This window comes from Oncorhynchus mykiss, chromosome 18 (genome assembly GCF_013265735.2).
Source record: "Oncorhynchus mykiss isolate Arlee chromosome 18, USDA_OmykA_1.1, whole genome shotgun sequence".
In the NCBI taxonomy this organism is placed as follows: Eukaryota; Metazoa; Chordata; class Actinopteri; order Salmoniformes; family Salmonidae; genus Oncorhynchus; species Oncorhynchus mykiss.
In genome coordinates this window covers 27,739,820-27,752,324 of record NC_048582.1, presented here as the reverse complement: position 1 = coordinate 27,752,324, position 12,505 = coordinate 27,739,820, and the positions used below count along the sequence as shown (strand labels likewise).

The 12,505-nt window shown below is 42.2% G+C and overlaps 1 protein-coding gene across 3 annotated transcripts in view; it reads right to left on the bottom strand.

Moving 5' to 3' along the window:
• Positions 1–2,264: 2,264 nt before the first annotated feature.
• LOC110495947 (alpha-1,6-mannosylglycoprotein 6-beta-N-acetylglucosaminyltransferase A) overlaps positions 2,265–12,505 on the bottom strand; it is a 120,584-nt gene continuing 110,343 nt past the window's right edge. For all 3 annotated transcript variants that reach the window (XM_036952457.1, XM_021571491.2, XM_021571492.2), the window contains 5 exons: positions 9,358–9,504; positions 8,744–8,860; positions 7,519–7,593; positions 6,230–6,387; positions 2,265–5,529 (listed from right to left, as the gene is read on the bottom strand). In XM_036952457.1, the coding sequence (XP_036808352.1) occupies positions 5,331–5,529; positions 6,230–6,387; positions 7,519–7,593; positions 8,744–8,860; positions 9,358–9,504 (696 nt within the window). In that variant the 3' untranslated portion in view covers positions 2,265–5,330. The remainder of the gene's footprint in view (positions 5,530–6,229; positions 6,388–7,518; positions 7,594–8,743; positions 8,861–9,357; positions 9,505–12,505) is intronic.

Sequence of the window (12,505 nt, the reverse complement as noted above, 5' to 3'; positions counted from 1 at the left end):
CATGCTCTGGATTGAATCCCGGCCTTACTATAATTATTACCAAGACCTTTTGTACAGCGCAATGAATTCTTGTATATAATGTAATATAAGTTGATATGTTTACATTGGTATTGCCAATTTAAGCAAAAACTAGATTTGTTAGATAATCGGTTGCGCTGATGTTCTGTGTTGAGTGCTTAAGATAAGTCTATATTTGTGTTCACAAAGGAAAGTGTCATTAGATGTACTAAGTTCAGGATTTAGGATGTTTGAGTTTACTTCGATAATGTAATTGGGCAAGAGTTGCAACACTTGTAACCTTTGTTTTCTGTGACTGTTTTCAGTCAAAAAGTATGGATATTACCACAACACTAAGGCTGCGTTCCAGGCTGACTATATTACGGAAGCATTCCAGATCTCACTACCCCTAACCCTAATATTAGTTTACCATGTCATATGATAAATTAATCTGATGCTCAACTCTGCAGCCGATGATGTGACACACAACCATTGATTGATGCAATGCATGTCTGCAATGTAGTCGGCCTGGAACGTGACAAGCTCCTTGGAGCCCCATGGCTCTTTGTCCAAAGGCTAGCAGATTGGCGATACTGAGTCGTTTAATCTTACCTTCCAAACGCATTGTATGATGCTTGTCACTCGTGGACCACTTCATACCTAAAACATTCTCCATTCAGGCCGCAATGTTGTCAATTTCCTCAACTATATTTAATGGTGAGAAGGCAACAAAAATGCCTAGGAATGGTAGTCCCCAAATGTTGCGTATCGTTTTCAGCCAATCGGGTTGCAGCAGTCTGTTTACCCCTGGCTGAATGCAGGGAGCAACATCATGAAGTAGAATTAGCCACTCTAGCATGATTGTGGAGAATAGTGTTTCATAAAGAAAGTATGCCTATTTTCCCCCCTTTCTTAGGTACAAACTGATCCATGGGGGATATGCAGTTTCTCTGGACCCCAGTAAGGTTGTTATTATTATTATATATATATATTTTTTTTTTCAAGGTCTGGGCACAGACATCAATTTAATGTTAATTTGATGTAATTTCATTGAAATTAAGTGGAAACAATGTTGATTCAACCAGTGTGTGCCCAGTGGGGAGGCACTTTTTCAGGTACATTACTGAAGCCCAAGAAACAAACACTTAGCTTCCTAGTACATGTGGAAATTAAATAATGTTTCTGAATGACTTTTAGGAGGGTTACTGTCAAAATGATGTATTACATAAAAATAGTCCGATGTCAGGAACATGGTCCCTCAGCGCTCGTGGGGGCTGTGGGGTGTCTGGCTGCATACAATGCATTTGGACTGAAATGATTCAATATCACCATCTGCCCAGCCTTTGGGCTACATGGCTCGCTGGTCTCAGACACCAATCAAAGGAAGCATATAATTTATTAGTAGATGGAAATGTCATCCTTTCCAAGCCACATTTTCACTGCACAGGAAAAAGGCCTCATACAGAATGTGCCCTCCGGTCAATGGATAAGTAAACTGCTCAGAACATTGCAGATAGAAATGTAATGAATAGAGTTATTTTACAAGATGGAAAATCATATCTGCTCTACAAAATGCATATATTAATATTGCATACCTGAACAGACCACACAATTCTGGAAACTTTAAGTTTACTTGCAGGGAACTGCTCTTGTAAACGCTGTTTGATTGTCTAGCATAGATGGTAATGCATTCACATAAATGATTCGGTGTTTGTGGTGCATGTGAGGTTTATGCTGTATGTACTCATTTTTTGGCCAATAAGAAACAACCGTTTCCAATTGGAAAACACAAATGTTCTCCTTTGCATGACTTAATGAACACGACCTAGGAATATGTATTTAAGGTACTGCAAAATAGTTAATTTGAGCTCCTACACAACTTAGGGTTGGATTCATTGCTTATCGACGAAGTTCAGCTATATAGTATACTTGAAGTGTAAAGCTAATGTCCCGTTGGGCCGACATGCAGCAGCGTTTAGCGTGAATGCAGTCTCCGCTGACACGGCTAAATCAACGATTGCCTTTAATGTCACAGGCTACAATGTGGAACTTTAGCGCTACGGATTGTATCTAACCCTCAAACGATTGTAAACTCTGCACAATGTGGTTCAGTGGTCTGTTTTTGATAGCAGCAGTAAAGATTTGCTTAGGCTTTACACAATCAACTGTCAGTAAAACAGCAGAAAGGCAGACGACTCCTGTTTGCTAACACAGATGAGGTGTGTAGTGTTAAACAATGTACATTTCTATAGAACACACCTGACAGACCCATTTGTCACAGAAAAAGGTTTATTGAAAAATAAAGTTATATCCCACTTATTCGTCAAACTGAAAACAAAATGTGTTTTTTTTTTGTACAGTCGTAATTTAGTCCCAGAACAATCGCTGCTTTAGCTTTTCCATGATAGCTTAAAACAAGGTTGAGATTGTGGGAAAAAAAAGTCAATGAATATGTATGAAGGCAAATGCAGATTTGACAACGAAGACATTTCAAATGTTGGGTTAAAGAGACTGAAGGAACTCTTCTCATGTCCATAACACATCTTCCTTTCAGCTATCATTTTAGGACAAACCAATTTCAAATAGACAATTATGGAGGCTATTTATATTGGTTCTCAAGATCACTCATTTATAAACAACCAATGAAAGGAAAGAAATAGTTGACTCTAATACAAGTAGAACAAGGCCACTGCCACAAAAAAAAGCAGATGCTTTCATATGCTGTATTTTACCCCACTACAAGCCTTCGGTAAACATGTCCACAACAGCATTAAGACATTTGTTTTAACCATCAAAGTCCAACACATACAATTACTGTTTACCTTTACAGTTAATGTTATAAGAAACATTATCCTTCTAGCAAACTGTGAACTCGACTAACAATTTTCTCTGGCACTAGGTCCGGTAGATCTATTGGGCAGGTACGATAAGTCTAGTAATAACCATCAAAAGGCACGTCATGTACTTTTTATAACGGTAGCTTGGCTGCAGATCGTATACACAAACTTAATAAAAACTGATCTGGACAGAACGGGAAAAATAGCAAGTCATAAAATGTAAGTGACCATCTAAAAGACAACGTATCTATATTTTCACATGTGCAAATGGTTTGCATTAAGATCTGAAAATAAAAATGTCACGAGGTTCTTGCTGGCATTTACAATAAAAAAATCAAAAGTGTGCGCTGCTTTTGTCCCAATGTCATCATCATCATCATCACCCCGAAAGCACAGTGATGAGAGGAGAGCGACATCTGTCACTACTGACCAACACATTTCATCAGTCTTTGTGGACGGTCTCAAGGTGCGTCTGAAATGACACCCTATTCCCTATATAGTGTACTACTTTTGACCAGTTTAAGTTGATTTTTTTTGCTGCCAAGTTTCCAAAGCATTTGGATATTATCTTTAATTCCTCATTCTCTCTCATCACTGTTGCTGGAGGGTGGAGTCAGATTGGACAAACAACTCCCGTCTCATCCATCCACTTGAATGTACACGTTATATTATTTTTCGATAAATACAATTAGCCTCTGTAAAAAGAACTTTTCTATAAATAAAAAGAAACAATTCAGCAAACATATCTGTATACAAAATAAATAAACAAATTAAAACCCATATGAAGAATATACAGTATTAGTCATATATTTTGTTAAAGTAGTGCATTATTTCCATTCACAACAAGGACTACTAATTCAAACTTTTATTGTCACTTAAAGAATATAAACTTGGCAAGCAAATTAGGATCCTAAACAATCTCCAAATGAAGGAAACAAGTACACTAAAGTTGCAGGTGTGTGTGTTGCTCTGTCAAGAGCTATAACTTACAAAGTTATTTCTATGGATGTACTGTATGTGATCTTTCAGTCTAGTGTATACATAAATACTTATCTAGAATACAAATATTCTTGATCAATCTTAAATCTTAAATAATTTCGAATATTTTTCAGATAAATCTATTGTGGTCAAGGCAATGGGCATGTGTGACCTTTCCCACTACACTATATAATCTATGTCACACAGACTCCCATCAAGTAGCTATTGCATGTGACTGATCTGACAATAATTTATTGAAACATTTGATTGAAATTGATTCATTAAAAATGATGATTTTTCATTGGCTACTGGCAATTATTTTGCTCACATCCCAACTGGTCAGTCAGGTGTCTGTGGCAGTGAACGTGTCTAGTCTGCACATTGGGAACATGAGGAGGGTCAATCTACCATGCAGGGCTACAGAGGAGCTATGATGTACTGTGTGTATGTGAGCTGTTGTTGGGAATGACCACGAGGGACAATTCCTCAGGATTAAAAGTGATTTGTGATTTGGAACATCAACATATCTACATCTGACCACTCCCGTCTAGACGCTACTATGGGGAGCGGTACAGTTACAGTGTAAAACTGGCTCTGCTTCTTCTTCACACTTGCATTCTTTTTGGTGAAGTTTCCCTTAGGTACAGATCTAGGATTAGCTTCCACTCCCCCCAATCGTGACCTTAACCATAAATAAGGGAAAATAAAAACTGACCATAGATCAGGATCTATGGGCAACTTTCCATTGGAGTATACCATTCAGAATACATGCCCTGTGCATTGTTTCATCCTAAGTAGTATGCTAGTGTGGACATTGAGCCTTATTGCCTGGGACGGCCCCTTATGGGTCTCCAGTGCAAACCGACATAGTTCAAAGGGGACAGGGGCAGAAAGGAAAGCATGCCGAGTGTGGCGACACACCAGCTCGTTGGTCCCACGATGCGACTACAAGCTTGGAGAGAGAGAGTACCACCCACTGCCACACAGCCTAGGGGTAGTAGGGAGCTCTGTTGCCATGCGCTCCGCCTCAAATATACAGCGACTCTCATTGATTCAAGTAATTCAGGCTGATGCTCAATGTCTCTTTTCTGTACCCTCCTTTCCTCCTGCCCCGTGCCTTACTGGAAACTGTTTCATTGACATTCCTAGTTCCCAGAATATGTATATAGCTCTCTGTCCACCGTTTGAATTTCCAGTTTTCTGCCGATTCTGTGTCTGTCTGACAAGCTGATCAAAATGCCTTAAAAAGGTCAAAGTTCAGGTGATTAAAAACAGACATAAATAATACAAATATCTCATGGTTGTCTAGTTCCCAGGCGGCTCTTCCTCCCTCCAGAGGACTGGCTGTGGGAGGAGTTAGGCTGCAGGTGTGGAGCTAGGGGGAGGAGTCAAGCCATCTGAGTGGTCAGAGCTAGAGGTCCCCAACCCCCCCCCCCCTTTTCCCTGCAGCGCTCTGGAAGGGTACGGGGTCCAATCCACTCCAGTTCGATCCTCTCCACACACCCAGACAGACAGGGGCTATAGGCAGCCTTTGCACAGCGCCACCTGGCCCTTCATGTAGTCCCGGCAGGGGCAGACGCGTTTGAGGGAGGGGTGGGCGCCGGCGCAGCTGAACAGCAGCAGGTCCGACTGGAAGACGCAGTGGTGACGTGCGTCGCTGTACGCAGGCACCACCGTGTCGCCCGACGACTCCACCGTCTGGCAGTCCATGCCGAACCTGAGACAGAAAATGGTAAATATGAAGTTCTACTTTATTGTCCACACAGGGAAATGAATTATGCTGCTGGGAGTACATAAGACACAATACACAGAACAAAGACACACAAGTAAAAATGTATCTGTACTTAAGCATCTGGGATATCAGTCTGGACAGACAGACAGATTGAGCATCACTGTGTCTGCTACGATGCACTGCAGCTCAAAGAGAAAATTCCTTTACTTGATCCCCATTTTTTTATTTTTATATTGAACCTTTATTTAATTAGGCAAGTCAGTTAAGAACAAATTCTTATTTACATTGACGGCCTACCCCGGCCAAACCCGAACGACTGGGTCAATTGTGCGCCACCCTATGGGACTCCCAATCACGTCCGGATGTGATACAGTCTGGATACAGCCATTACATTGAGTCCTGACGTCTCAATAACCACTCGCTGCTGACACTGACGACTGAGTTTAATTTGAAATTGTTTAAGTTGACATTTGACATTTGACAACTGCTATAAATGATGTTTCCCTCAGATCTGTCTCACTTTTTCTCTGAAACTTTATAAAGGGAATAGCTTGTGTGTGACCTCTAGTGATACAAATTCAGCACAGCAGCGGACAGGTATTGAATGTAAATGTATGCTATACTGCCACCTGTTGGGTAGAAAGCAAAATGCATGTTAAGGTGTACTATATGTGCACACACTAACCGGGCCAGGTCCTTGTCCTTGTTGAGGTGCTGGAAGAAGGAGGGCTCACAGATGAGCTGCTCCTCCTGACACACCTTCTTACAGGAGCACCCCGGCTCAGCCAGCTTCACCTGCAGAGCACTGAGGGGAGGCCACATCACCTGGCCATGGCAGAAATCCTAGAGTGAAAAGGAGAGACAGTAAAGGGTGAATGGGGGTGGGGGAGAGAAAGGGAAAGAGAGCGAGAGAGGCAGGGAGAGAGAACACTGGAGAGTTTTATAGTAAAGTAATTTCATATTCGTGGAACAGTTCATAAAAAAATGGCAACAGCTCATATCCATCGATAGGACAGACAGCACACTATTGACTGCTTGTTTGTTCACAGTGTGTAAAGTGACATTTCCCCAGGGCTGGCATAGGACCCTTTTGTCAAATGACAAGTGCGCATAGGGACGTCTCTTCGTTCAGACAGGCTCAATCAAATGTATTTTATAAAGCCCTTTTTACATCAGCAGTTCTCACAAAGTGCGGCAGGACAGATGCAGAGGGAGGGAGACACCGAGAGAGCAACGGGCACAGAGCCAAGTGTGTCACGACTCACAAAAAAAAAACGCTGCAAAAAAAGATACAGTCAGAACCCAATCTGTCCACAGTCGATGAAGAGAAAAGCAGCTGCGTGCTGTCATCAGCAGCTACAAAGTCAACACCAAGATAAGAACCTCATAGAAAGATGATATACCCTACAAGACAGAAATATTATATCCAAGGGCATGACAAATAGAGGAGAGGCCAGTTGGGCTCTAACCTGAAACAGGACGGCGGTCCTTTTTTTTCAGTGAAAATGCACTGTAGAATACTTCAGAGGCTCTGATACTTTCTTTCTTTCAATAATGTCAATTTTAGTAAGGCTCAGGCCGTTAAAAGGGAGCCAAGCTGGCCTGTTAACGTATCTGGGCCTGTAATCAAGAAGCGTCTCGGAGTAGGAATACTGATCTAGGATCAGGTCACCCCTCTTATTTATGACGACGTAAAACATCAAACTGATCCTAGCACTCCTACTACTTTGTTAATATGGGCCTTGGCGCCAGTCTGCCGAAGCAAATCAGAGAGGCATAGTTATTTAGCCTTTCCCTGCCTAAACCATGATAGAAAGAAGCAGTGTGTAACAAAACTATGCTGATCTTGTTCCCGATCTGCACTTACTGGAAAGCGTGCCAAAATAAAATGACAGTTGGGGTTGACACAATTGTGTGCAAAGGCTCTGACTGTTGTACCGGAGAATGGAGAGGACAGTTATAGCGAGGTCGTACCTGATTCTCAATGAAAGCGTTGACTCTTTGCAGCATCCCCTCACAGGTGAACTCATAGGGCAGGTAGGGCTCGATCTGAGGATAGAAAACACAGAGTCAGAATAGAGCTGGACATAAGCACTTATACGCTGTAGAATGTTAGTCAGCTTGCTTAGAGTACATGCATGTCTGCTTCAGATGTGCCTATAGTGGGACAGATACTGAAGTGGGTCAGTGAGAAAAGAAAGGGCTGAAGAGAGAGAGAGAGCGCAAGTGTGTGTACAGTATGTGAGCGCACGCACGTCAGAACTCTCTAACCCTGACTGAGGCCTTCTAGACGGACACACTCCTGAAATATATATATACACAACCAACTACCTACAAGTAGCGCCAAGGATATCAGCGAGAACTCCACACACTATAGTCATTACATTCTGTAGTCAACAGAGCAAAACTCAATGAGACAAACTACTGAGCTGCATCCTTGTTCCATCGAAACAACTTCAGATAAGGTGCTGTGAAACTCTGTAATTGGTGAATAAACCTTTGTGATTGGTGGAATAACATTCTACGCTCTCGGCCGTAGAGAGAGGAGACAGAGGGTGCATGGTAAATGCCACCCTATTCCCTACATGATGCACTACTTTTGACCAGAACCAGGGACCTGGGTCAAAAGTAGTGCAATATTTTCTCCAGCGAGAAAAATTAAGCTGAGGGCTGTTGGTCTGGACACTATATGAGACACAGAAACCATGAGACTTCTCTAATGAACATACCCATTGTTCGGGCACCCCTGCAGAACAACACGAGGTCAGTGTTCCCAATGGCACCACATTCCCTAATCCTTACATAGCGCACGCACTACTTTTGATCAGAGCCCATAGAGGAGTACACTATATAGGGAATAGGCTGCCATTGGGGACACAGCCACGAGGTCTGCTTGCCCCTGGACTTAAATATGCACGGGACCAGTGAGGAGGGAGAGAGATAGAAAAGCTCTCACTTTGCTATTCTCAATTCATCTCTCTGTGAATTACTCTTATTCTTCTATTCGGGCCCCCTTGGAATTTGTGATCATGCTCTCTGCTTCCCTGACTGGTACAATCGTTTGTGTATCTGAGGCTTTAGGAAATGAGACTGGGAGAGTTTTCATTTCAGACTGTGCTAAAAGAATAGAAAGGAGAGAATGTGAGCAGGGAAACATGTATTATGCTTGTGTGTGTGTGTGTGTGTGTTTTAAGGGTACCTTCTGACTGAGGATTGAGCGGATGGCTCTCTCCACCTCCGCAGGGTTGTCGATGTTCACCGTCCACACGTGGGGCTGGCCAATATACACCTCAGCATATGGGTGCTGGGAGGTCAACTGCATGGGAACACATTTTTATTGAATTTCTTCAACTGATATAAAAATATTTTTGACAAGATATATAGTGCTATGTTTTATTATTTATTCACGTTTATATTTGAGTCATTTAGCAGGTTTGGCAGATGCTCTTATCCAGAGATGATTGTGCACTATCAATCATCGACCTCAGACAATACTGAAGTCACATTGGCTGAATAAGCTAGTCAGCTAATAAATAGACAGTCCCTTGGCAGGCTAAAAACAGGATCAAACACACGACACAGTAGTTCACTTCAATAGGAGAGCCACATCACAGAAGAAGAACTATCGTGCACACACGCTCAACAAACTAGACCCTATCCTTCAACAAACACCAGACTGACTTATTACGGAGGACCTGTCATGAATAAAAGAAAGGAGAGGTAGCAGCACAGAAGGGAATAGAGGACTAGGTTGTCTCTCTCCCTCACACACACGCGCTTTGACTGGTGTCCCTGGACAGAGTGGCGCCTCACCTCTCTCAGGGTGGGCTTGCCCTTGAAGAAGTCTGTGTTCTTGCTGCTCTTGGGAGGGGTGAACTTGGGGTTGAGGAAGGCACAGCCATTGGCTATGGCCTCTAGGGGGGCGGGGCCTTCGTAGGGGAAGGACAGGCCGACAAACAGCTGTGGAGAAAAAGAGCATTACATTTACATTGACATTTAGCAGATGCTATTGTCCAGAGCAACTTACAATCAATGCATTCAACTAAGTTAAGTAGGAAACAACAACTACATAGCACAGTTATTGCAAGACCCCATCAGCAGAATCAGTGCCAGGATGAAAAAAACTATTGCAGGTGTGAGTTCGAGAAATATTTTCCTCTTCTGAGAAATAAGAGGAGACACCTCTTACTTCCTGGAATTCCCACAGCCGTGTCCGTTTGTTTCCTCTGCACCAGTAACAGCTTTTATTGTTTTTTAACCATCCCTAAGTGTTCTGCTATTAAAACTGGGTCGTAAAAGAGGGCTTCTCCTGTCTTGCTTTTGTGTGGTCTGTGTGTGTGTCGGCCCAAGGAGGGGCTAACGAGGAGTTCACACACATGGTAGAATGAAAACGTGCACACACAGAGACAAACAATGACCAGAGGAGGGAGTAAGGGGTGTGGGTGTTGTTAGGGTTGGTCTCTGGATGAGACTCACGGGTTTGAAACCCCTGACCTGTATTTACTTGGGGAAAAAACACATGCATGCCAGGGATAAAATGTTAATGACTGAATTAGTGAGTGGTGAATATTATTATTTATTTATTTTAAATATAAAAATAAAGAAATAATAATAATAATAATAATAATAATAATAATAATAATAATAATAATAATAATAATAATAATAATATATATATATATATATATATATATATATATATATATATATATATATATATATATATATATATATATATATATATATATATATATATATATATATATATATATATATATATATATAGTAGCAATAAAGATCTGTATTAAAAAAGAGGAATATTGGCATAGCCAGACTCTGTAAATAAGTGGGTTTTATGTACTTAACATTGAAGCCATCTCGTTCACGCACTACTCGGCACTGATACAAGTACAGCAGCTACAGCACTTGTATTACTCGCACTTCTCGTGAAAAAAAACGCTCATCGCACAAATACGGTCCTGTCATTGGAGAGAAGAGGCCATGCCAATCACCCCAACAAAGACTCCACACACACACACAGAGGATAATAGAAAACCCATTGAGCTGGATGACCAAAGCAAATATCTGAGAGGCTCTTCTAACATGCTGGAACCAGAGGTGACTAGCCCGTGAAGCGTGCCACAATAATGTGTTTGTCTGAGGCCCCATTAGTAAAGAGAGAGCCATTGGAGCTGGGGTTGTTATAGCGGAGGGCCGGCGACGGCCACAATGGCTGGTCTGTGAGTCGGCGAGGGCCAGATCCCACCGGGTCAGTGCCGGCCATGCCTGGGGAGACAGAGGGTCTCTTCAGTTCGGCCCACTGTTGGCAACACTCCTGTACATGGACTCTCCCATACCATTCCTTTCTCTTCAACCTATTCCAATATCATCCTTCTCCTCAGCCACTGTACCGTACTACTCTCCTTAAGAGCTACTGGGTGTGCAGAGTTTTGTTCCAGCCCTGCAGTACCACATCTAATTAATCTAATCATGGTCCAGAGTGAAATCCTTATCATGATTATTTAAAAATCAGGTGTGTTAGTGACGAGCTGGAGAAAAAGCCCGCAGTCCCAGGAGAGTAGCTCCCCAGAACCGGAGTTGGAGAACCCCACTGAACAGCAGTGGGACAGACAGTAGATAGGATTGACTGCAGCTTTCAGCGTTTTGTCAACAGGTGGCAGCAGAGGCTGACTGGTGGTGCTTCCTCCCAGGCAAGACTGCAGCCCAGTGAGCCCACAGGCCTGACAAACAGCTGCTATTTATAGAGCAAACTCCTCTCAGACAGTGTAGTGTAGCATAGCACAGCATAGAATTGCACAGCATACAAAAGCATAGCGTAGCATATGCTAAATGGAAATTGTGAGAAGGATATAGGGGGTGGTGAGAAGTTGAGTGCTTCAGTTATCACTTAGAAACAGGTAGCTAGCGATGTGAAAGGGAAAAGTAGTAAATACCTTCAATGAAATACAGTACTTGAACAACTTCAGAAGAAGAATGTGGTCATATGCCAGTATAAAGAAGGCCGAGACCTAGGAGAGAAAAGCCAGTGATCCAGCACTAAATACTGCAGACTAATGTGTCACATTGGACTGTTATTTCCACAGAAGGGCCCTTTTGCAATAGCATGGATCTGGAGTGAAGTTTCCCCTAATAACAGAATAGATGCTTGCAAGCATGTTACTGTACTGTGCTGTGCACTGGACAAATAAACTCTGATTTGATATTGTTCTAGGGTCAGCTTACCCTCCCTGAATCTTAACCATAACCATTAGTGGGGAAAATGCTAAACTGACCCAAGATCAGAGTGTAGGGGCAACGTCACCCTACTCCAGACCAATGCTTCATCTTGGACTGTTATTTCAATAGAAGGGCCCTTTGGCATAGCATGACAGAGGAGATGAGATGAACCCGTTCAACTGGTCTGAGGGATAGGCTGGCTATGCAAACAACCCATGGTCAAACCTCATACCACACAGGGAAGACGCAAATTGCATGTAGAGCGGGAGGACAATAATTGTAGCCTACTGTACTTCTATCTAGGTACAAAATTCTGTCTCTCAAATCATAAAGAGATAATTAGGACCTTAGATCCAATGAAAGCGGGAACAACATGGGCCCAGTCTTCAATACGGTTGTAAACGCAAGTTAGTGTACGTTTCAGGAGATTTAGTATTTAATTAGAATCCCCATTAGCTACAGCCAAAGCATTAAAATCAAATCAAATGTTATTGGTCACATACACGTGTTTAGCATATGTTAATGTGAGTGTAGCGAAATGCTTGTCTTAGTACCAATGCCATATAATATTATACTAGGGCAGTATAATGCTGGTTCATTGCCAACTCAATACAGTGCCTTCCACCCCTGCCCTGTTTTATACTGTATCTATGTATTCCATGTCGTATTGCCAAAAAATCTTGTGGGAGCAATTAACACAGGCAATCTGTTAGCAGGTAAATGC